This window comes from Amphiprion ocellaris, chromosome 14, assembly GCF_022539595.1.
Source record: "Amphiprion ocellaris isolate individual 3 ecotype Okinawa chromosome 14, ASM2253959v1, whole genome shotgun sequence".
NCBI classification, from domain to species: Eukaryota; Metazoa; Chordata; class Actinopteri; family Pomacentridae; genus Amphiprion; species Amphiprion ocellaris.
In genome coordinates this window covers 10,147,348-10,172,849 of record NC_072779.1, presented here as the reverse complement: position 1 = coordinate 10,172,849, position 25,502 = coordinate 10,147,348, and the positions used below count along the sequence as shown (strand labels likewise).

The 25,502-nt window shown below is 40.9% G+C and overlaps 1 protein-coding gene across 1 annotated transcript in view; it reads left to right on the top strand.

Moving 5' to 3' along the window:
* The window catches only part of ubl3a (ubiquitin-like 3a), a 34,809-nt gene extending 11,972 nt beyond the window's left edge, over positions 1-22,837 (top strand). Inside the window, exons 2-5 of the mRNA XM_023298535.3 lie at positions 15,777-15,885; positions 17,822-17,908; positions 19,439-19,516; positions 20,970-22,837. Coding sequence (XP_023154303.1) covers positions 15,777-15,885; positions 17,822-17,908; positions 19,439-19,516; positions 20,970-21,022 — 327 coding nt within the window. The 3' untranslated portion in view covers positions 21,023-22,837. The remainder of the gene's footprint in view (positions 1-15,776; positions 15,886-17,821; positions 17,909-19,438; positions 19,517-20,969) is intronic.
* The last annotated feature ends 2,665 nt before the right edge of the window (positions 22,838-25,502 follow it).

Here is a 25,502-nt window from a genome sequence, read left to right as displayed (position 1 = left end):
TGGACCTCTCAGTCAGCTGATCTTAGCACAGCAACGGTTCATAGTACAGCGCAGTTTAAAGCTTACCAGCGCCATTAAGGCTCAGAGATACAATAATCCTGTTTAATTTTTAATCTAAAGGTCACAGTGTTGAATAAATCATCTGTGAAGCCGCCGTGCTCCACTCTCAAATGGCTCAGCTACCTCTGAAAGCTTCTAGTTGTGAATTTGTCACCTCAGGTGGAGCTGCGCGAAGCGAATCCGTTTATTATACTTCGCGTATGTTAACATTTTCATTATGGTCATGTAACAAGCAGCACAACTTCCTTCCTAAACGTTAGCCTTCAGCTGATTATGTCGTCTGTGTCCATATTTTACGCCGCCTTGTAATGGAACAATGTTTGATCTTGATTGTCGCCCCCCTCCCCTCGTTCCTTCCTGTTGTTGTTTGTGTAACCGGTTGTCTCCCCAATGAGGAAGCCTTTTTCCTGTTGTTCACAACACAAGCATTACCAGTGGCTCAAAGCTCTAACCAGACTACAATGAAAAGGAAGAAAACTGCTAAAAACTAAAAGCAAGGCCTATTGGGGCATGCCTCACAAGCTGCAGAAACAGAGTCATGTGCTAGTATTATATTTGTTTTGATTATGGGATTAATTAATTGTATTATGTGTTTATATACATATTTTTGCCTAATTTCTATGGAATAATGACAATACTTAATGCTATTGAGTTGCAGATCAGATCATTTTGACATTTTTTTAAAAATCAAGATTAAAACATAAATGTCCTCACACACAACCGTGTCTTGTTGCTTCAACTGTGCATTGAGATTTAAGATAATTTCTCACATAGGTAGAGGTATGTTTGTCTGTGCCAGGCGTGGATCTGAATCACTGTTTGAAATTGCCAGATAGGGCGGAGAACTTGCTAATTAATCTGCGGTTCACATGCGTGCCAAGGTGTGGGTGGAGATCTCGTCAGATCACTGATCAACTACTAACTGTAATTGAGGATTTGCTGTTGAATGAGCTGCAGTTTAATGCAAAACGTGAGCAACATAATGGTTACAGTTGCAGTGAAATCCTATACAGAAACATCACAAACAGCCTCACAAATGACAGGAATGAATATAAATGTTCCAGCAAACAGAAGATGAACATTGCAGGCTTCACACAGATAACATTCATTGCTGCGCTGCTTCACTTACTGCAGGACTGTTTCATGAGATTACATTAAATTATACAGGATTGTATGGTAATGTGTCAGTTCTTATGCAATCTCCAATGTGCTCGGTCTTTGCATTAAAATTTTGCAATCTTGCAAACCTGCCTGGCTTTATCAGGCTTGCTGCTAGTTGTGTTCTGATTAATGGGAAAGCTTCACATGTCGGTTTTAATTGCAAACTGAAAGGGAAAATTAGCTGTAAGGGCATCACGTTGAAATTAGTTATATTTATATTGCACGTTTGCTTCAAGATTTAATAAATTGCTTTGATTGCATTCACTTTCACTCGTGAATAGGCCCAGAAAATATGTGAATGTGTGTGTGAGATACCCCTGGTTTCTGTCCAGTACCATCTGGTAAATTCCAGCACAGAGGGCATTTTAGCTTGCCAGCTATCTCTATCTGTGTGCCTCTCTCTCTCTCTTTCTCTCTCACACACACACACACACACACACACACACACACACACACACACACACACACACACACACACACACACACACACACACACACACACACACACACACACACACAGACACTCTCAGACATACACAATTCACATACACACACTCGGCGTCACGTGAGCTGTGACTGCAGGGCAGTGCTCTTTTCCGAAGGAGAAAAGAAAATGCAGCGTTGTGGATATAACTGCTGTCTCGCAGCCATTCCTGCTCTCTGCTCTGACGTCTTCCCTCGCTCTCCCTCGCACGTGTTACATCAGTTTGTCCTTTCAATTACTGCTAAGCCTTTACTTTATCAATGTGCGCTCCTAATTTCAAGATAAAGCCTGATCTGTGGGCAGCCAAACCTTGCCCGAAAGATACTTGCAAAGAGAGGAGGGACATAAAGTCTCTGTCGATGGCTTTCTCCGTTTTATGTCATTCTCTCATGGTGCAGAAGCTGAAACAAGATTTGCATTTTTGCTTTATAAATAACTGGCTGCAAATGTGAAAATACATGAACTCAATCTCCCTGCCTTCCAAACGTTAATTGCAGATGCACACATGTGGCCCAGACACTGTGCTCGGAAAGGACAAGCTAATCCTGACTGCAGGGCATCGCTGCACAGCGCTGGGGAGACCACCTAGGAAAGAGGAGGGCGGTGGGTGTGGACGGACGTAGGAGGGAGGACAGGGGGCAGACGGGGAGGCAGAGGTCACCGCGGAATATGTAGGGAGGAAGCACGGGGGAGACCAACATGGGGATGCTTTACATGTTTTCACATAGCAGGGGGCAGGAAGTCACGGGGGAGGAAGTCACATCGATGAGACACTCTGTGATAGAAGTGAAGGACAGTGAGAGGGGGAGTGGTGAGCAGACAGGACTGCTGCAGAGCAAATGGTGGGATGAAGGAGGGAGAGACAGGAGGTCCTGACTTCAGTGGGATCATCAGCCCTCTGTGTGGTCCATTCTCACCGGCAGCACGATGACATGTGGCCTTTGGGTTTCTGTGTATCTGCTGGTTGCTGGTTTTCCCAGAGACTGAACAGGAAGAATATGGACAGTCAGGCAGGATTCTGCAAATAAATGTGCCAGACTGCACCAGTCAAAACAAAATCCAGTGCTAATTCAAATTAAGAAAGCTTAATAGAGATTTAAAACCTTTACTTCCGTCGCAGCTTGTTGTTCAGTTAATACTATATTTTTTCTTACACATTATAGAAGGAAGATGTTTCTTGCAGTGTGATATCCAATGGCTTCCACATCAGTTTTGTTAAATATGTACCTTTATATCTTTGTATGCATGTTCAGAATGATTTCTTAAGTGTTTCTCACACACATTGCAGTAATACCGTTTTATTTATCCTTTTTCCTGAACAGGTAGATTGGTTTTCGATGCCTTACGAGTCCGTGTAAAGAAAAAAAAAGACATACTTGTGAATATGAGATTGATGTTTTCAGAGGCAAGTGGGGCTTCTGAAGGTGTTCAACAACCTCACAAGCAGCTCTGATGAAGTGTACTTGTCCACTATATAGCCCCTTTCTGTCTGGAGAAAAGATGCTGTAGCTGTTTGTTTTCTTTGCTCTTACGCAGGTTGTATGTGGAGAAGCTGGGTGATGTTATTAGCCGATGAACTGGAGCGTGTTGGTTTAATTCTCCATGTGTTTAAACATCGGCCAATATCTTCATCAGCTCCACATTTGCTTTCTTTAGCTAACTTTTTGACTTCTAGTTCAACTCAATTTCACTGCTTGTTTCACATCACACCTTTTTTTTTTTGTGCTTGGCCAATGGTGACGACCTCAGATGTGTCTTTATTTGAATGTTTAGCATCTTATTCTGCCGTTTCATTCTTTGCTTCGTCTCTCGCATTGAATTTAACTGCTGGAGAGGGACGGACAGATGAGACGCTGACAGAGGGATGAGAGGAGAATCGATTGAAGCATACAAGAGCAATTTCACGTCTCGGCCCACAGCTTCAAAACCAGAAGCCTCAGCAGACTCCCCCATCCTCCCTCCCTCCCTCTCCTCCCTCCCAGCAGGCATTTTCAGTGAGCACGCAAATATTTGCGTGTCCATGAATGTGCAGATTTGTGTAGATGCAAAACACCAAATAGCCAGCAGATGAGCTAAGTGGATTTCGTCATCACGTTCACCTTCATGCTTCCTCTTCTCACCGCCCGCCTCTGACCTTTGCTGTTCCCTCCGAGTCTCTCTCCGTTCCCTCTCGTCCTCTCTCATTTCCTACCTCACTCCCTCAGGCTCGCCTCCAGAAGTGTCAGCGTTTCCTCTGTCCTCCTATAGCGCCGGCCCTCGTCATCGTTATCGTGGCGTCTGCACAGCATCAGCACTTTGGTGGTGTTGCGGGATACAGGACGCTGCACGCCTGTTGTCTCTTTGCTCTCCTCTGGATGTTAAATTTGTCTTTCAGTTGGTCAGTTTGTTCGTTGTGCTTTTTTGTCACCTTGTCTATGCCTGTTTTCTATTCACTTGGCTCTCTGAAAGTATTTATTGGACTTTTGTTTTCCCAGTTGAGATGAGGACAGTGGAGCCTCCCTCAGCTGATGCGTGAGGTTGTGGCTGTCTTCCTAAATCCTAAACTGTTACAGCTGGGAAGTGTCGCTGAAAACAGTTCAAATATTTAACCGAGACCGTCATCTCTTTCATGAATAGCATGCTCCCTCCTTGTGTTTGCTTTGTACAGATGTGGAAACAGCAAAGACAAAAACAAAGATGCTGCAGTTTTTTCACACTGTTTTCAGAAAACAGATCGATTTGAGATGTATGCCACGCTTGTTGACTTCTTGGATGAAGTTTTGTTATTACTCTGAGAAGCTAATTGTACACAGTGAAGTTGATTTTACTCTGGGGAAAGCATAGCAGTTGCTTTGTTTCATAAAAATAACAGACTGAATGTGGCACACCGCCTCCCACCTGCATACAGTTTTCAGCCCACCCTGATACTTCTGTGCAACAGTAGGTGCGACGTGTTAAACTTCACAGCTAATACACCACATGTTGTGGCTGCAAAATAAAGAAGCAGACAGGTGTCTCTGGTGGAGGAGGGCTCTACTTTTGACCACTGCTCAGAGGAGGTGTTTCTCACTAAAGTTTCAATGCACCAGTCTGTCGCTGACGTTGTCTTGCAACTTGGCTATGAGGGCAGACTGTGCGGTTCTATTTGTCTCAGCAAGGTCTATAGATTTGGAACCACTGGTTTGCAGATAAGTTAAAGATTCCAAAGATAGAGAGACAGAAGTGAAAAACAGGAAGACACACAATCATAAGACGAAAACACTGCATAGATGTATGAGTCACATAGAAACTCTTCAGTAAAATCCAGATGCCTCAATAACGGAAATTTCACTAAAGGTTACTGTCAGGGGTTCAATCATGCACTGTTTTCCTCAGATGCAGACATGAAAGAATTAAAATAGGTGCACATGAATCATGTGCTGTTCTTGTGTTCATCAGTTCACATCACAGTGAGGAACTTGTGGTGACCTCAAATGTCAAAACACTGAAAGTAATCAGATGTTCATTGTTGTAAACATTTGAAAGTCACACCTGCATAGTTTGTGCTGTAACAGGATGAGCAGCATGTTAATAATGATTCTGGACAGTGAGGTTAAGTGATGTTGATCTACTGACATGGTTTGAGATGCTACATCTGCATCTGTAGGGGCATTTTTAGTAATGATTTCTTTCTTTCCAAGAATAAGATAACAAGATTGCCATCACTGTAAACAGTGGAAACAACTAACCTGGCTCTGTCAGGAACCAAAAAAAAAAAAAAAAAAAAACCACTTCCAGTGCTCTTTAATTAACAAGTTATAGCCAATCTGTATTCTAGGGTAAGCCAACCACCTGCTCAATAGCTTTGTATTGGTATAACTCATCCCACCCCATCATCTCCAAATGACATCACCATCAATCTGCTCTCTGCTGACAACTCAACAACTATTTGTCAACTATAAGTTCTACAGTCTGTGGAGCGGACCAGAACTTTTAAATGTTTACGTAACAAGTTGATATGTGGGTTTTGTTGCATTAAAATAACAGAAGAGCTAGGAACACCTGGAAGAATGTTGCACAGTTTGATTACAGGTTTTTCATCTTTTATATTAATTAATTTATTTATGTGACCAGGGACCATGCATTAGCATTAAGCTAATTTTCAACTCCCATCCCGGGTTGGGCTTTTCAGTAAAAGTAGTCAGAGGACCAACAACACCAATAAAAACAGCACAGACAACATTATAAACCTATATACCCCCCCTACACCCACCCACACACACACACACACAAACACACACACACACACACACACACACACACACACACACACACACACACACACACAAACACACACAATGACACAATCCACAGTCAGTTGGACCTTATAGATGTCATAGGTGGGTACATTCTTGTTTTTTTTTTTCAGCCAATACTTAGCTTTTGCTGTAAAAGTTTTTAAATCTGCTAACCCATTAATTCCCGACGTGACAGCCTTTGATTGAAAAGGCTGTCTGTCCAAATGTAGTTCTGTGGTAAGCTATTTTGCAATTGCTGTTGATTCAGCTTCTGGAGACCCTGCTGCCGTCCTGTCTTTGGATGAATCCACAGAGTGGCTGTGGCGCTGATTTACTGAGGCATTTAAAGATAAATTTGATGAAGGAAAGATCTATGAAGTTTTCAAAACTCAATAAATTGTATATTTGTAAAATAAGACAGTGATGCCAAAAAGTCATATTGCGCTAATTAACCATAGCACACAGTAAAAATGGTCTTTTTGTAAATTTTGATCTAATTATTGCAATATAACTTATATACAAGATGAAAAACCTGTAATGAAACTGTGCAACATTTTTCCAGGTGCTCCTAGGTGTTGTTGGCTTTAGATACTATACACATTTTATTGCCTAAATATTTAATTTGTTTCCATGCTTGTCTCCTATCTGCTGTGTGTAAGCACAGCCGGCAGTTCAGCTGAGAAAGCCCCTCAATGTTTATCACATCGTTTATGACTGTTGGTCACAGAGGAGTCACTAATGGTTTCGTGGTTTAGCAGAAAAGCACAGAATTTTTTGATATTTTGTGAATGTGGTTAATCTAAACAGTGTTTTTTGTAAAAACATTTTATACCAGACATATAGAATAACATAATTTGGGTGAAATATCATCTGGGTTTTCCTTACAAAACCAAAAGATAAAGTCAAGGAATAGCACAAAGTTGAATAGCCAATGATTCTTCCTGCTTTTACAGTTTCTGGCTTTGACAAAAAGTGTCATTTTGGAGGTTAAAAAAACAAAGCCTTTCAAGGGTGAGCCGCCACAGCAGTGCGTCACTGTGTCCGTCAGCTCCTGCAGCATCTTCACCGCATCTTTTTGCTCTGTAATGTCACACATTAAGGATGGATAAAGATCTCTTTGATCTCTCTGCTTCCACACACTGTGTCCTATCAGTGTGTGGCTTGCCGGTGGGTGATGCACTGTAGTTCTCTTCAATTATGGCACAGTTCACATTTGGCATGTTAATTCGTTTGGCCCTGGGGTGTTGAACAGCCATTTTAAAGTGTGAAGCCTCTCCCTTTTACAGAGAGTTTGGGGTTTGGGAGGAGAGAGTGTGGAGGCGGGGGGGCGGCCATGCGAGGTAAAGCCTGCGTCAACTCCTTGTGACAGCTCTGATCACACCGAGGAAGCGATAGGAGGAATGTGTGATCAAAGGCACCTACCTGGCGTCTATGAAGAGAGAGGAATGCAGCCCTGGGTGTGTGAGTTATCCGAGGCGAGTTTTCAGAGGAGAGATGACAGCATGAAAGGCAGCACGAGCTGTTTCTGGAGAGAGGAGAAGCGGCTGATGGATTAAAGGGTTATCTGTATGTAAACGGGTTGCTGGGAATGATGAGGGGAGAGGACGGAGAGCAGAGAGCTGTCAGGTACAGCAGCAGCTGAAGAGCAGGAAACAGCTGATCGTGCTCGTGACAGGAAGGAGAGGGAGGCGGAAAGAAAAAGAGCAGCAGAGTGGATTCTAGCTGTGATGAGGATGTCATCATATCAAAGGATAGGCCTGTTTGAATGACAGTACAAAGGTACAAGGGCTTGGAGGGAGATATGAGGTACGATGGGGCAGTTGAATAATGAGACATATGAATGATAGTAGTGGGAGCAGGTAAAAGGAAGGAGAAATTGGAATTTTTTCATTCATTTTCTCTTGCACTCAAAACCTGGAGTTCTAACTTGAGCTGCTCATAGCCTGAAAACAACTGCAGGGTCAGAGTTTCTGAAAAAAAGAGATTAAATACAAAACCTATCAGTGTCAAATAGTGAGTTTCTTAATGGTTGTAGCATAAATTTATTCTTTGCAGAGGGGCTCTAAGTGGAGGGTCTCTTCACTCTGTGCAATTAAACTACCACAGAATGTTTGAGGCTGCTGCGAAGCAAAGAAACCTTAATTTAACAACGCTATTAGAAGTGTAATGTAGCCATTAGCCGCCTGTGGCACAGGAAGCTAGCAGGCTGCAGCAGAAAGTGCATCGGGTAAAGGCCTGTGGTGTCTGCTCTTAGAATCTCTCTCTTACAGTAGATAGACTCTCTTTAATGATTAATGGCCCTAATAGAGCCCAGCAGGAAGAGGACCTGTGTTTTATGGTCGCTGAGCAGGCTGCTCGCTTTGTTCAGAAACAACGAGACACAGGAAAGAAAAGTCTGCTGGGACTTGATCTCAGGCCAGCAGCCAACTCACCATGTGTGAGGTAGCAAACACAACCACCTAAACACTACCTCACACCAGCATTATCACATTCCTTCATGGCCAATGTTAAGATTTTAGATGGTGTAGAGCATTATGAATGTGCCACTGAATAGTTCTGGCTTGAGAGACTTTTACTTAACCTTTCTTTTTTTGTTATTTGCTGGTTTAATCCTTCAAATGCTGCACTTTGTACATCAGAAAAGTTAAAATCAATTACAGAAATTAATAGAGACTTTAACCCTCAGAGAAAATACCACCCTGTGATTACAGTGAAGAACATTCTGTGATGTTATTAAGCCTTTTGTGCCACAGTTACCTGAATTTGAATCTACCCAACAAATGAAAAAAAGCAGGAAGAGGTGTTAGGTGTTTGCTGTAGAGATAAGGACTTATTCTACTGCAGTGACGATTCAGACGTGACTGCTGAGTTTCAGTGATCACAACAGAATTTGCATTTTCCTGTACAGACAAAAATAATGTGCAGAGGTTGTTGCCTGTGTTAGCTATGTGATAAAACTCCATCACTCTTAAAATTAAAGCTACAATTTTGCATCCCTGCCTTGAACAGAACGAATAAACACAACTATGGCATTTATGAAATCCTAAAAGATACACACAGTCTGTCAAAGTGTACAGATTTATACAACACGTGTTTCAATAAAAGACCAAATGTAACGTGTAGTATTATATGGAGGTTGAAACACTAGTACAACTCAGGCTTTTTTTGTTCTGTTCATGATGTTTGTAAATACAAAAAGGAAGTCTGCGCTGCTGTTCCAGTTTTGTTGTCGGGAAACTTGTCTGTCTTTTAACAAACACTGATAAGAAGCCACACATGGTTCGAGAAAAAAAAAAGAAAGGAAACTTGCACCAGTGAACTTTTCTGTGTAAAGCTGCTTGTACAAGTGCAAGAGTGCAATATGTGATGTCAAGCTGTCCAACTATATCATCTTTCTGACTCAACCGACAGTTGAACTGTTGAACTCTTTAAAAAAAAAAGTGAACTTGATGCAGAAAATAATTAATTCTACTTCATTTAAAAGACAGAACAAAAGCCTACAAAACTAAGCGCATATATGTTTACCTGACAAATGAAAATGCTTTTGTGTTTGTGGAGACTCTGCTATGAAAACTGGTGGTAAATTACTGTGATTAAGCAGGTTAGAAAAGGTTTAGCAAAACGGAAGTCTGAGAAAAACACGCCAGGTCTGCGTGTGGAATGAAACATAAAATTCTGAAAATGTAACTCCATTAAACTGATAATGACAAATTAGAGGACAAGACCTTTGTGGTTTTATGATATAATGCCGCTTTATTGTTTTTGTTTACTGATTACACCGACAGGACTTCCACATACAGAAAAACAGGAAAACAGGACAAAATAGCACAGATGACTAACTAGCTCCCTGGTTACCACAAGTGTTGGCATGGCAACCAGCAGAGCATGACTGTAGGCATAATCAGAAGTGTTGGAATAAATCTTGACCAGTCACATCGCTTGGCTGCAGCTTTGAATCTTCTTTTTTTGCTTGCGTTAAAGAAAAGAAAAGGACAAATTATCTCAAGAGAAAAAGTTTGGAGAGCAGGAGCTTTGTTTCCTCTCAGCCAGACACCTGTTGGAAAGATTCTGTCACTTAGTTTGACTTCACAGTTATAATAATAATAAGTCACACTTCATGTGTTCGTTAAATCGTCTTTCTTCAACGTTTGTCTGCATATCTTCTCCTCTCTATATTCCATGCTCACAACAAATGTTTTGCATGTGGTGTGTGCTGTAAATTACAAGCTGTTATTGAAGTAGGTCAAAACAAACCTTGACACATTAGTCATTATAGATACAGGCCCTATAAAGATTACATAGTTAATAATACACAAACCTCAGCTAGGTCAAGGTCCTTCTGTTGTGTCTTTGCTGCAGTGAACACGTCTGTTGCACGCTATAGGATGGCAGATGTCTGTATTTGATTCGCCCAGCTTCTGCTTTGAGTCCTAAATGAATGTTCTGTGCTTCTATTATATGCCCCCCACTGTAATTGTGAATAAAAGCTACTGTGCTTGATAAAAATGCAGTTAATCCATGTTTCCTGTTGCTCGTCCTCTTTTCTGTGCAATGTCTGTGTGCTATTCATTAGTGTAAGAGTTAAAAACAGGAACAAATACAGCCAGATAGTCTTGTTTTTCTAGTTTTGTAAACCTGTGGATAGTTTTATCAGAATACCTCGTTGCTACCTATTGTAATCAATTAATCAATCCATCAGACTTTTCACACAAATCAACACAACATAATGCATTCCTTTCAATGTATCCACCTATTGTTTGTTTAAATTAAATCAGATGACATGCATAAAAAGCATATAATGTTATATGACAGCATAAAATGTCACAATCTTTACAAAATAAAGGCATGCGTAAGATTTAGTGCTTTCCAGACACTCGAGTCAAATTGTCTGTTGATTATTTAACTTCTGCAAAGTGTCATGAATTCAGTAATTCTAAAATAAGATAAATATGTTTTGGCGTGCTTCCGAAGTCTTGTTAAGGATGCTTTGTAGCGTCAGTCAAACCTTCACTGCTTGTGTTTTAAAGATGTTGTCCTCTGTGTTTAGCATGAGCTGTTTCTGCTGCTTCTCAGGATTATAAAAGCCAGCTGGTATGTTAAGCTCCAGTTAGTGATGTTTTAGGTCTCAAAATAAATATTAAAGAGATTACATTTAAGGGAGGAAAATAAGAGTAGCAAAAATAAGCTTGATAAAGTAAGCCTAAAAACTGATTAGAGTGCTGCGCTTCCCCCCTCCATCGCTGCTAGAAACATACTCGCAGAGACTCTGAGATTACAAATCCTTGCCTTCGGCTTTGTTTCTTGTATCACACTATTATCAGTCAGCCGCTGTTGCGTAACTACACTGTCTGTGTGTGTGTGTGTGTGTGTGTGTGTGTGTGTGTGTGTGTGTGTGTGTGTGTGTGTGTGTGTGTGTGTGTGTGTGTGTGTGTGTGTGTGTGCGCACAAAGGAGGAACTCGCACGAACAAAAACCCTCTATTTATATTGTATTAAATATGTCAAACTGAAAATGAGGCTGTTTGACGAATCAAAAGAGTTTATTTTCCTGTGAGCTCGCTCGCAGTTTTTTCACATCTGAGGAAGTTAAGCTGCAGCCTCTGATACATACATTCAGCCCGCCCTTCGATCAAATATAAAAATCCTCTTTCCAGTGTGTTTTTAATTAAAGAAACAATGGCTCCTTCATACAATTAGTATGCTAATGGGGCTAACAATTGCACTAACTCTTTATGGGCCTGCAGAATCACTAAGAGATGGAAAAGCCGTTCTATTTATTCAATTTGAACTAATTAAAAAACAGGATGAACGTCTTTCAGGTCGCCCTTTTTCTTCGGTTCTTTTCAGTTTGTTCACAGTTTGCCTAACAAGCCACAACGCAGCTTATTATGCCTCCTATTTTGTAGCAGTTAATATTTATTTAAATGTGTTGACAGCCAGAAAGGAGTGCCAGACAGGAAAGTGCCTACCCATAATTATCAATAAAATCAACAATGTACAGTGTAATTCGCGTGGGGATTGGTATTTAAAGCGCCGTGCGGCTACATTCTTCAGTTTACGGTCTCTCGATTTAATGGGCAAGTCGAAGCAGGCCGGCTGCTGGATCCTGCTGCTTTGCTTTAAACAGACCACAGTCGGGCTAGTCACCCACCTCCTCTCTCAAATTCATTCATACATTCAGGAGTCCACACTGACAGCAGCAGCTAGCCTTATTGCGTAGACTACGTTATAAAGCTGCTCTAATATATTCCCGCAGGAAGGCTTCCCACTCTATAATTTGTTGACTGCTGCAGAGGGTCTAAAGAGCAGCAATAGTCTTTAATGCACTTGTAAACGCAAGCACACAGACGCACACACTATATCCTTGAGAAAGAGTTGAGCAGTGCTCAGGGAGGAATAATTATAGATGGCATTGAATTTCCTGCTCTCCTCTGTGTGCAAACAGTGTTTAGCCAGGAGGGTTTGCTTGCCTCACATGTTTACAGCTTGGCACTAGTTGGCAGCAGGGTCGCATTATTGTAGCGTGTCTGGTCTGCAGTGGAGGCTTGACAAGCGGAGAGCTGTGTCACCAGTCTCGTCCCCAACTAACCAGTTTCTTTATTCTGCATTCCTTCAGTCGTAGACATGAATAGGAGCCAGCGTTCTTACAAATTCTTTCCCATCCTCACATCGGAGACTTTGCTCCTTCTTCCTCCAGCTCTCCACAATCCCTGCAAACTAGTGAAACATTCACACGGCTGATTTCTGACATGAGTTCAGAGTGAGGCTGGTAGTAGCTACAACGTGTTGTTTGCATGCATGAGTAAGTGGCAGTTCGCCTGCAGATATGTGTGCGCGTTGTGTTTATGCATGACTGCGTGAAGTGCTTCCACTCCCCATACCTGGAGCTGCTGAATTTGTTTGAGAGAATAGGCTGCAATTGAATGTACTTCCCTGAGCTGGCTGTGGAACCTCATTACCAGCTCCTGTACTGAAGAGAGTCCAGAGAGGAGGCAGAGTGATCCTCTGAGAGAGGAAAAAAGATCGAGAGCGTGCTTGCACCTTGATTCAATTAAAATCAGAGCAGAGGATTAAGTGAGGTAGAGATGCAGATCTGTGGTGAAGGAAAAGCCGGCATGAAGTGTCCTAGTGAGGTCATCACCATGAGCTGCTGGAATACATACAGTATTACTTGCCCCTGAAATCTCATTGGGGTTTGCTCTACATTTTTTTAAAGGATATTTTCTGTTTTGATGTTGCTGCTGTAGAGCACTGGCTCACACGTTTGTTCCTGGAGGGTTTTATGTGAGTGGAGAACCGGTGACTGTACAGGCCATAGCATGTGATTTGCATAATGTCCTCAGAGCGTCATAAAAGTATTCAAAAAGACAGGTGGTTCTGCTTTTCATTTGATGTGTCATCTGTCTGTTGGAAGCAGCCTAACAGAGAGAGAGAGAGTGACTTGCAAGAAAAGAAGAGAAGCACATGTCGAGATCGAAGCTTGAGCAGAATGATATGAGGAGAAAGGCTGAGTTTGCCTTGCTCAGCTGAAGCCATCTCAGTGCCTCTTGTTATTCTGGCCTTGTACGTTTCTGCACTGTACACTGTACAGAGACTGACAGAGTGGGGGGAGTGAGTGACAGAGCGAAACACACAGAGCGAGTGAGGGGATGCAGAGATTGCTGCAGGGAGAGGAAGACAATATGATGTGACACAGTGGAAAATGGGCAGAGGGGGGAGTGAAGCTATCTTGTAGGTGTTATCGGGTTAAGCCACCCACTACTGGCTGTCGCCATGGTGACACCATGGTAACGACCAGGTGTTCGACTAGGAAAGAGCAAGACCTTCGTTATGCAAAGGGGACTTAATTTGTGTGTTATTTTTCTTTTCTGTTTGTATCGTTCAAGTCTTAAGGTTGTATGTGAATAAAAAACTGAGCACAGGAAATAATTTACAATTTCCTGCCAGCCAGTGCTTTGTGATTGTTATCTTAACTGCATAGTTGAAACTGTCCTTCACGAATCACACCAGGAGGCAGCAGGGAATTGTTGCTGGTGTTACAGTTTTTAAAAACTGTAGCACAATCAGTGCACACATGTCGACCGGATGTGGTTGTTTGCATATAGTGTAGTGCATTTTTGTGGCACTGATTGTTCTACAAACAGACATAGACATATATATATATATATATATATATATATATATATATATATATATATATATATATACATACACTCAAAGCTATCAAATTCTTCGGAGCAGATTTACAGATGTTTATCCTCTGTGTGTATGGTGGGGGTCAGTGTAGAGGTCAAACACGAGCATCTTCTTATTACCGCTGTACGTGTTATTTTGTGTTTATATGTATATGTCTCTGTGTGGCTCTTCTATGCTTAAACCTATAAGCTGATTTGGTAACGTGCTTACAGAGATCTCTCTTTCAATCCGTTGGTGTTAGCTCTGTTACATCACTGCAGCCGACTGTGTGTGACTATATGCACACACACACATATATGAGCGTGTGTTCGGTGGGGCAGTGGGTGTAGAGGACTAACAGACGCTCGGCACATGGAAACACACTAGGAACAATGACACACGTGCTTGTGCCATGCGTGCACCGCAGGCCAGCCACACAAATACAGTGAGCAAACGCAAAGCACACACCATGGACTTGTGCTCTGGCTCTTAAAGGCACACCGAGCCACTGCTCAGCACATATCATGCCAGATAAGAGGCAACCTTCTGATCTGCATCCTAAAGCTAGGCAATTTAATTGCTATGCAAATGAATGGCTCCAAATGGGAGCTACCACGGAGTTTTCATTTCACTCCTGTGCTTTCTAACTGCATTCGGGTGATTTAAGGTGAGAGATACACAGACGTGTGGTGCTTAGCAATGCACATCTGTGCCTGAATTCACCATATCCAGGAAAAAGTCACACCAATCAAATGTAAAAAATGAGTTTGCCTCTTTGAGAAGCAAAAATCAGCACTCAGTTATTTTCTCTGTCATTCAGTATGTGCTTTTTTCTCCCAGTATATAATCTTGATAATCTGTGCCCAGCTTATTTATCTAGTGAGGATGTTCCTCTGATTCCCTACCTGCTCCACAATCTGAATCAGACATCTGACCTCTCCGTAAAGGGGATAAAAGAAAAAGGACTCCAGTGCTAACAAGACTCATGCTATTATTAATTTTTTACTATATTTGCGATCCCCATTGACTACTGGAATAAGCTGCCTTTAACAGCTTTTAGTATTCCACATTTTCACCAGCTCAATGCTTTTTGAGGGCAGTGTCAGCCAAGTTTCACTGTGCTGGATTTACAGACTCCCATTGATAAATGCTACCAGTATGAATCTAGTTTATGCCTTCACACTGGACGGTTTTAGTACTATACTCTGTAAAGTTAAGCTCAGAAATGCAATAGAAAATGAAACACAGCAATGAAAATGGAATTCAGAGAGAGTGTATGTTTAATCAGTTACACAGGCGAAAGAACAAAAAAAAAGTTTCTTCTGAAATGAGGAAGCTGCCAGTAAGTGACAGACATGGAAACCAAAGAGAAAGAAATACAGTCAGAGTGATGAGAAAACCGAGGAGGAAGTTGGAGAGACAGATGGGAGTTGATCCAGTAGAAGGATGCTCCTCAGGGTCCTCATATCCTTCTCCTGTTTCCTATTAGATTACTTAGCTTGAACCTGTGTGCTTCCTGATCCAGCTGTTTAATGTGAAATACGGGACTGCCGTTGGTTGTAATGTTCATTTTAAAAAAATGTTTTCATGATTGTTTCTCACATGGAGTACTCATGTTCTTTTGTTTTTATGTGTGTTGCAGATAAACCTGCGGCTTATTTTAGTCAGCGGGAAGACGAAAGAATTCCTCTTCTCTCCCAACGACTCTGCAGCAGACATCGCAAAACATGTTTATGACAACTGGCCGATGGGTGAGTAGCTCTGCGTGGATATCCCTGTTACATCCCTCTCTGATAAATATTGTCAACTTGGAGTAATGCAGCCACTCCAGCTCCACTCAGCTTTACTGAGCTTCATAGGAAGGATCAACTCATTAATTTACTCGCCCAACATTGCATTTGGGTGCAGCAGGCAGTTTTTTTTTCAGTGAAAAAGCCCAGAACTCACTGTATACTACTGGCAAGCTGGTGAACATAGTGGAGCATTTTGGAGCTGCTCCAGCTGCTCTTTTACTTCCATGTAGTGACCAAACAAGATTAATGCAGCACAGTTTGAGAGTTCAAGTTAACAGCAAGGTTGGTTTTAGCGTGACCAGAATCTCTGAAGATGTGTAGTCAGCTTGTGGGGGATGGTAATTGAGTTACGAAAGAAGCTTCTCTATATCTGTATGCATTAATATTCATAGAAACATTAAAAATTACGTGATGACAAATTTCACATTTTCCGAATTCTTTTACATGAAAGAAACCGACGTCTAACAGACTTTATATCTTACTACAAAGTTGTGTGTGGCACATTTTCATCTTTATGTATGAAGTGTTGAGTTGTATTTGCATTTTGTAATAACATTATTGCATCAGCACAGCTGCAGCACGGCTGCATCTGCATGAGCCGTAACTGCTAACAATTTAGAGGCTAATGCACTTGGAAACCAGATGATTGGACTTATTGGCTGTTTTCTATAACATAATCATAGACAGAGATCAGTGAGGAGCTGCATTGTGTATGCAGAGAGCTGAGATCACTTTCAAACCAACTGCCAATTACTTGCATGTAGGTCTATATAGCAGTGTGGGAATGTGCAGATCTTTGGTGTAGGGTAATTAGAGTCAACTCCTTTCAGCCCGATTATCATTGCATACAGGAATGTAGGATCACAGTCCAGCCACCTCCTCTCTGTAATACACCCACTCCCTAGCTGCTGCTCCACCAGGGTTAGGATTCATTTGATACCGCCGACCTTACACCACCTTCGAAACACAACCGACTGTGGCCTTTTCCCACGGTGCTAGCAGCGCAGTCCAGTTTAAGGGAAGCCAACAATGCATGAGGAACTACAAATTATCCTGATGAAGTCAGATTCTCCTCGACAACAGGAGTTTTCCGTTCAGTCCTGTCAGTTTTGGAAGCGCCCCGGGTTCCTCCCAGACAACACATCTGAACCCTGTGAGACCCAGAGCAGGCACTCAGTCAGCAACAACACCCTCCGCTTAGCTGGAGACAAACATCTGGTGGCCAGACTGTGCTGCCGTGCGACTCCCCCCGCTGTTTTCTCTCTCATTTAATGCCTTCACTTTTGTCTTCAGCTCTTCCCAAGCCACACCTCGTGCTCTTCTTTTGCCTCAACTCTTTCTCACGTTCTGTAGTGCATCCCACAAAGCCCAGATATTATACATTCTGCGTATAATGATCACAAATAAAGGCCCTAAATGGCCCAAAATATCTTCAGTGCGGTTGTCTGTTATTCTTTTTTTACACTGTATATAGTATCTTGCATTGACGCAGAACACAGTTTATGATTCAAAGCTTTTCATCATATCGACTTAGTCTGAGCTCCTTAGTACTTAAATTCCTTGTGTCTTTTTCTAAATGTCTAGTTTAAAGTCTGGGAACCTTCAACAGTAGTCCATTACTGACTTTATTTTGAGTTTTAAAGTAAGTTGAGCTTCAGTTGGCAATAAAAATGTATTGAAATGTTATGATTGAACTTGCATGCTCTCCGTTTATAGATTGTTCACTGACGTTTGATTGAAAATAGGTAAAATAATGTGGCAAGTCAGTGAAAAACGACACAAAAAGACAAACAAAAGAAACTATTAAGCTATAATGTAATATTTCTCCTTATTATTTTCTATTTTTTATTTTAACTCTTTTTCCATCTGCCTCTGCCCTTTTTTTTTCTTTCAGACTGGGAGGAAGAGCAGGTCAGCAGTCCTAACATCCTGAGGCTGATCTACCAGGGACGTTTTCTACACGGCAACGTAACACTAGGAGGTGAGAAAACACAGAAGGTGCACCACCCAAAGAAAACGCCTGCGTGCTCACAGACATGCACGCAAAATCACAGCAGTGTGCTGCTGGAAAGTTCTTTGCTGTTCTCATCTTTTTCCTGAGCCGCAGAACAGAGGTACCTCAGTGCTCTGGACAAGCCGGCTTTGACGGCGAGAGGGAGGGGAGAGGAAATACAGAAAAAGAGGGGAAAGAGACTGGTCAGGAAAGGGGAAAGACTAGAGCAGACCTCAGGCAGGACAAAGAAGAGTCAGAGAGGGAGGAGGGCACGAGAGTGAATGCAATAAGTGAACAGAAAAAAAGGGATGCCTTCTTTTGTGGCCGTCCACTTTGCTTCTCCCTGGCTTTTAGGCTTTTTTATCTATCTAACCCAATTTTGATTTGACTGGTGTTTTTGTGGTTAATGGGGTTATGGCCGTCCCTAACCCTTTTACACTCATCCCATTACTGCCGTCCATCTGATAATTCCCTTATCGTTGGTTTAACGTGTTTGCACGCTAACACTGAATCCTCTTACAGTCGAGCCAAAACTCCCAGCGGTTTTGAAATGCAAACACGGACACATGTTAAAGCACACAGTAACAAAGCGCCGCAGCTTAGATATTAACCACAATTCCATGCGCAGTTGTTCAGGTGTAAAAGGTGGCAGCTTTTATCTTGGGGTTTTGTCATCAAATATCACAGTAGGACTGCTGTTATTTGGTGTATTACAAAGCATATTTTATAACAGAATGCCTTTTAATGATCTTCCATTCATTTCCATATAGATATCAGCTGCCCCATATCTTTCGCTGAACATAATGCTCAGCTGTTTTTTTGCCACGGTTTCCTTGCATGGTAATATGCTTGAAATTAATCTCACAGTGGTTGATTGATTAGGATATTTATACACAGTATTCCGCAATATGGTAAATACGTGAAAAACCACGATGTTTAAAACAGCTACTTCCAGTTTTATGCGTCGCTCTTCACTGGTAAAATTGAAAATGTCAATAGTTTATTTTGCAAGTTATTGATTTTCTGCAACACATATAACAAAGGATCATGTCATCACAACACGTTTGTGCTACAAGTTGATAAAAGATATTGATTTTTCACCTATTTAGTCCTATTGAAATTGAATTCATTCCCATTTTTTCATTTCTTTCGAGAGTTTGCAGAGTGATTTTTATTCATGAATGCAGCAGTTCAAGGACGATAAACAAGCCAAGAACACCAAAATCAATAACTGACGTTGTTCAAATATGTTTTTTACATAAAGGTTTACATTGTTGGCCATTTCCTTTGCTGCAAGAGGTTATAACTGTGCAACAAAATACCTCACAGTCATACGTTTTGACAGTTTACTTCTTTAAATTGTGTAGCTCAACACTGTCCACTTTATCAGAATCTGTACTCTGTTTCAAAAACGATGGTGATGGTGAATGGCAGATTAACTGTATCTCTCTGAATAACCTTTACATCCTCTCTGTTTCTGTGTCTAACTCTCTCTCTCACCTCTTTCTCCCCCACTAGCTCTCAAACTGCCCTTGGGGAAGACCACAGTGATGCATTTAGTTGCCAGAGAGACTTTGCCTGAGCCAAATTCCCAAGGTAACCAGCGCTCTGTCTCCGTTCTTTCCTTTGAGAAGGCCTTTCACACGCTGAACAACTTTAAATGTTCTGCTCCCAGCCATTATTTATTTCTACACATGGCTTCTGTTTTAGGAACAGCCAGTAGTGCAAATAATTGGCTCCTTTAAGTGTATCCCCAAGATGCAACACATTGTGCAGTATATACAGCTAATATAAATCATACTAGATGACAGGCTTGCTTGTTATGACTGTGTGCCAGGGGCTGATTTCAGCTGTGGATTAGACCTGACAAATTCAGTTTAAATGGAAATCCATGTTCACTCGGTGGTCACTTTAATTTGCTATGCATTCTGGATAAAATGAGGCCAAGTCAGCAAAGGTAAAATAAAGAATTGCCTCAGTTTACTTCAGAAAGACCTTTTGGAGGAACAATTTCAAGGCAAGGTTAAAGAGCCCATCTTATGCTTCTGGGGGTTTTATAGCTTTTTGTGCATTCAAAATGTCTGCAGACTTATAAAACTCAAAGCTGACACCAAAGAGATTAGAAAACACTGCCCCTTAGCTGCCTGAAACACCTCATTTGAAATCCAGGCTCTACTTCTAATATTTACTTACGTCATCATGTATATGACTATACTGAAGGTAGGTCTGAAGGAACAATACATAACCAACGTTTCCTGCTATCGTCGGGACAGTTGAACAATCCGAGTTTTCTGGTACAGGGTGGTCTTAAAGAGACAGGAGCTGACACAAAGTGTCCCATATAGAGGGTAAGAAGAGGTGCTGCAGGAGTCTACAGTGTGGGAAAAATAACATGTTTTTAAACATTAAGGCTTGTAAAAATACTCCAGTAGACCCCAAAAATACAGTTATAAAATTATAAATGTGCATAATGCTTTAAGTTTCAAGTGAAGAAAATGTCTCTTTTTTCCCAGCTGAAATGAATGCACAACAGATGGTTTTAAGAGACACTATATTTGAGATTGCCTCGAGGAGTGGTGGCAAACTTTCTAGTTTTTAGTCTATTTTTATGAAACCGTGTAAGTTAGTGTAAAAGCCAAACAAAGTGGGCGCAGACTGAAAGCGGCTCTGTGTTCTAAAAAAAAAAAAAAAAAAAAAAAAAAAAAGAGCTATGGGGGCATGTTGCTTCAGGTACCAGTGATACTTGAAATACAATCCACAACATCCTGTTTGAGTAACAGGACTGTCTTCTGTTGCAACAGTCATGAAGTAAATAGGAGCGATGCACGACATGGACGTTACAAACTAATCTCCCAGCAATGTGCTCTTGCAAATATCGGATTGGCCAACATGACAACGTGCCGCTTCACATTGCATTTGAGAACGCTGCGTTTTTATCGTGTGGTGTTAAAGTCTGTCTGAATACAGCATTTAAAAGTACGGTGTTTTGAAATGACATGTGACATGCTTGTGTGGGATCATTGTTCATTGTGTGTCTCTGTGTGTCCAGGTCAGAGGAACAGAGAGAAGACCGGGGAGAGTAACTGCTGTGTCATTCTGTAAATACACACCTCCGCCACCAGCCCTCCATCCTCATCTGTTCTCACCCTCAATGTCCTGGACCTAATGAGCTTGTCCCCTGTCCCGGAGCCTGTCCACAATGCAGACATGCATACAAACACACACACACTTTTGCTTTTCTTCCCTCCACCCCCCTCTCCTGTCACACACAATCACACAGACATAGAAAGACAGCAGGCTCAAGCTGATCCAGGACACAGAGTTGGGGAGCAGTAAAATTGATTAACGATAGAGTTGATTCCTTTGTTGTACTTGATTTGTTGTCATAACTGTAAATTAGAGCAAGGAACTGGATTTGCATGTGCGTTTTTTTTTCTTTCTGTCTTTCTTAATGCACACCTTTTTAAGCCTTCTGCAATACACATGCACGCACACACACACACACACACACACAGTAAACATCCTCACGTCATCTAGCCATCCTCAGCTGGCCTGTTAAAAGTCAGTCTCGAACTGGCTCCTCGTTCTTGCTGGTCGTCATTGTAATGCAGTGCCCAAGCTTGTGTGTGTTGCCTTGTTTTCTCATACAGACCGCTGAGAATTTTAACCACTAACAACTCACCAACACACCGACACACACGCATCCTATGACACCCCGTCTACACATCCGACCGTGTGCGTTGTGTTGATATCCCTCAGTGCAGCAGATGAAGCGCAGACGTGCCTGATCAGACAGCTCAAACCGGGACACACTCACACACACACACACACACACACACACACACACACACACACACACACACACCTGTGTGTCCTTTTTACTGCCCAACTCTGCATGTGGCCTTAAAGGTCGCAGGAGAGAAATTGTTCCTTTTTTGTCTGCGGAGCTCTGTAGAGACCAAACACATCCCTCTCTCTCAGTCCATCATATTTTAGCCAAACAAAGCCTAACAAGCAAACAAATAGACAAACAACCAGTGTTGGTGGTCTTGTTCTGGATATTTGTTTGTCCATGACTTTTGTGACTGTGTTTTGACAGTCCATGCATATTACAGACCGACTAGTGTTGTGATTAATAAACCATCATGCCACTTTTCCTCCCTTGATGCACCATCCCTGTCTCATCGTGCCCCTTTTCTAACAGTGTTGTAAAGGATCTCTGTGGCAGTTGCTGTGTAAGCAGGGATATTAACTCAGAATGAAATGTTCCTTTTCTGTCTTAATTTGCTTCTTACGCGCTCCTTAATTCTCATTCTGCATTAATAAGTCCATTTTGCACAACTGAAGCATGTGCTCCTTCATCAGATTAATAAAAAAATGTATAAAAAGTTTTATTGTTTTATTTTATATTTTTCCAATGGAAGTAATGTTCCAAACTAAGGTAACATGTGTAGAATATATTTAATATGAATCGTATATAGAACATGATGACTTTAGATCTTGGTGATATACATTATATTGGTGTTTAGTCTATGATTGTGTATACGGTTAGCTTCTAGCCAGTTCACAGTCACTCGCTGACAATGTCTTGTGCTTAACAGCAGCAAATCCTCCCTAATCATTGATGGACTGATGGATTTTTATTTTCTTTCTTCTGTGCTCTTTTATTATTATTTTTTTTTCCATTTGTTTATAATTTAATGTAATCCTTTTTCTTTGTGGTTTTTTGCTTTAAAGAATCGCTTTGTAACAGCACTAGGTCTTAAAAGATATTGTTTATATTGATCAGGGTTCAAATCTGTACAGAGATAAACGTTTTCAAACCAATTGTATATAGCACTAATGCTCCCTCTCCCCCCTCCAAACTTCAAAATGGAATACATCTGTAAACTAAATAAAGGTTATTGAAGTGCGCTACCTCTTGTCGTGACTTATTGACTTATTACACTTAACTCTTGTGAGTCTTGAATGTCATTTTATTTTGATGGGCTACTGGTGTTGAGCAATCATTTTTAACAGTGTATCATCTCACAGTTAGCAGGAATTCAAAGCAAACGCAAAGCCAGTACATCAGGTATTTTTTAAAATTGACTTGAGTGTTCAGTTTAACAAACTCACCAAGTATTTCTTTTGAAATTATTCTTGATAGTCTGGAAAATTACCAGCAAATTAGGTTAGGAATGAATGTTTTTCAAAGTTACAGTTAGGAATCTTCACCTTGAAAGGCAGTAAAATGAGCTAATTTTTCATGGGCAATTTTTTTCCTAAATAATTTACTAGTAATTAGGTAATTAGGATCAAAGCTGTGTTAGACATGCTCAGGAAACACTTTTCTTTTAAAATTATTGACTAAAGTAGTAACACTAATGTAAATTAGTAGTGTTAATGCGACAATCTCTAATAATCTAATAATGTAATAACGTGCCATTGAAAGGAGTCCGTTTTTTCCAGAACAAGTCATATTTTAATTACATTTAGCGAATAATACTAATGTAATTTTAGCCAGTAGAGTGGATTTTATTTTGTTGTTAAAATTCCACTAGTAAAAGATCTGAATACTTTTTCCAGCATTGTGCAAAACTGTAAAGTGTGTTAAGAACAAAACAGCATAAAAGAATGTAGTTAAATCAACATCCATTTTCTAGTTTACCTAATGTAAATATGTGTTTTTCTCATTTATAGTCAATTGAACTTAAAATGTCTAAGATTTATTTTCAGTACCTTTAGAACTTAAAAGGAAGACTTCTTATAACATGACGTGACTAAAAATGAAGAGCTGAATGAAAGAACAGCTGAGAGTTCACTCATCTCCTTAAATTTATAAGACTTTCTAGGAGGCACTGTTATAAAGGCTTTTTTTTGTAGTTTGAGAAAATGTGGAAACTTGCTGTGTGTTTAATACATGTTTAATTAAGTTATGGTTGTTTCTTTTCATAATATTCAAATTTTTGTAACCATGACAAAGGTCGGCACTGAATTCAGTCACTATGGATGTATACTTATAACTTACCTCACTGTAATCAGTAGCAGAGTCACAAGTTGTCTTTTTACTGAGTCCAGTTAAAAAAGGGCTTTAACAGCTGAGGCTGCAAATTCTCAACGTTAAATAAAGAAATAAAACTCCTTCAAAATAAGAAAAATGTAAAAGGAAAGCAACTGATACTGTTGTATAGCTGCTTCAATTTAGTATCTTCAATTCATTGAACGTATTTTCTTCAGTTAATTTATCCCAGCCAGTTTTATACTTCCATGACATATCAGATGACTTTGAACGAATCAACCAAATTGCAGTTTTTAAGGCAGCAGGAAAACTGATATTTCTAAGCTAAATCAGCTTGATTCATGTACAGTTTGAAGTGTACTTACACAATATGTGACTCTGAAATGAGATGCAGTGAAGTATAATTTAGCACCAACTAAGAACAGGCTACAGAACAGCTATCTAAGTAGCTCCAGAGGAAATATACTTAATTACATTCCAACACAGAGTGCAGGAATGTGTTTCTTGTGAGTTGACAGTCAACAGATTCTCACTTGATAAAGCCAGCCGATTGGTGCTTGTCGTGTCCTTTAAAGTCATAGTTGAATGTGTAACTTATTCAGTTAAGACAAATCTTGTTGACTGTCAACTTAGATGAAAGACAATCAGCAGTGGACTTTCAAAGACTCACCACAGCTTGTGCTTTAAAAAGGACTCACTTTCCACTCACCCAGCATTCAAGTTGATAAAATCTTAACGCAAGAATAAAAAAGAAAAAAAATCAAGTTGCACCATTTATTTTTCTGTGACAGCCATGTGACGCTGTTAAGTCACTTGTCCAGTTTGCACAACAGTGAGTGGGCCAAAGTGCAGCAGGAAGAACGGTGCGGAACACAGAGTACAGTTCTGCCTGCCATCCTGTGTGCAAACAAATTATGTTCCATTGCAGTAGGGGCAGTTTAAAGCTATAGAAATCAAAGATAGGCATCTTAAAATATCATTAATTTGGCAACATGGCAGTGCGGTGTGAGGGGAGTTCTGGATCTGGAAAGCTATTTTATTCCAGGATGGTTACTGCACTTCTGTTGCCGTCAGTGTGTAGTTTTTTCCTCTCCTCCTCCCTGTTTTCATCCCTCCCTCCCTCCCTCCTCTCCTCCCTCCCTCCTCTCCTCCCTGCTGTGTCCACTACACTGTAACGTGGGCCAGATATTCGACATGAATACAACTATTCTTCCATCATTGAAAGAGTCTGGATGGAGGCAGAGAGGACTGTGGTTACAGTAGCACCAGTCAAAAGTACCATTCTGTTTATATGCCATTAAACCAGCCAGTATCGCTGCTGCTTGGCCTCAGAATTAAGCAGTCCCTTTGCACTAATTACTGCTTCTAAGGTAGCATGAGTCTGCATGAGTAAACATTTTGCAGTGTCATTTAAATATATGTGACATTTACAACAGTGACATTCAAGTATGCAGCTCAGCCGTAAACAGTAATAAAACTGCTATGATTTCATGTGTCTGATGTTCTCTCCAGACTACAACAACCAGGTTTAAAATCAACGGGATTGGCAGAGTGACACCCTTTCATAAAGCTGCTCTTACA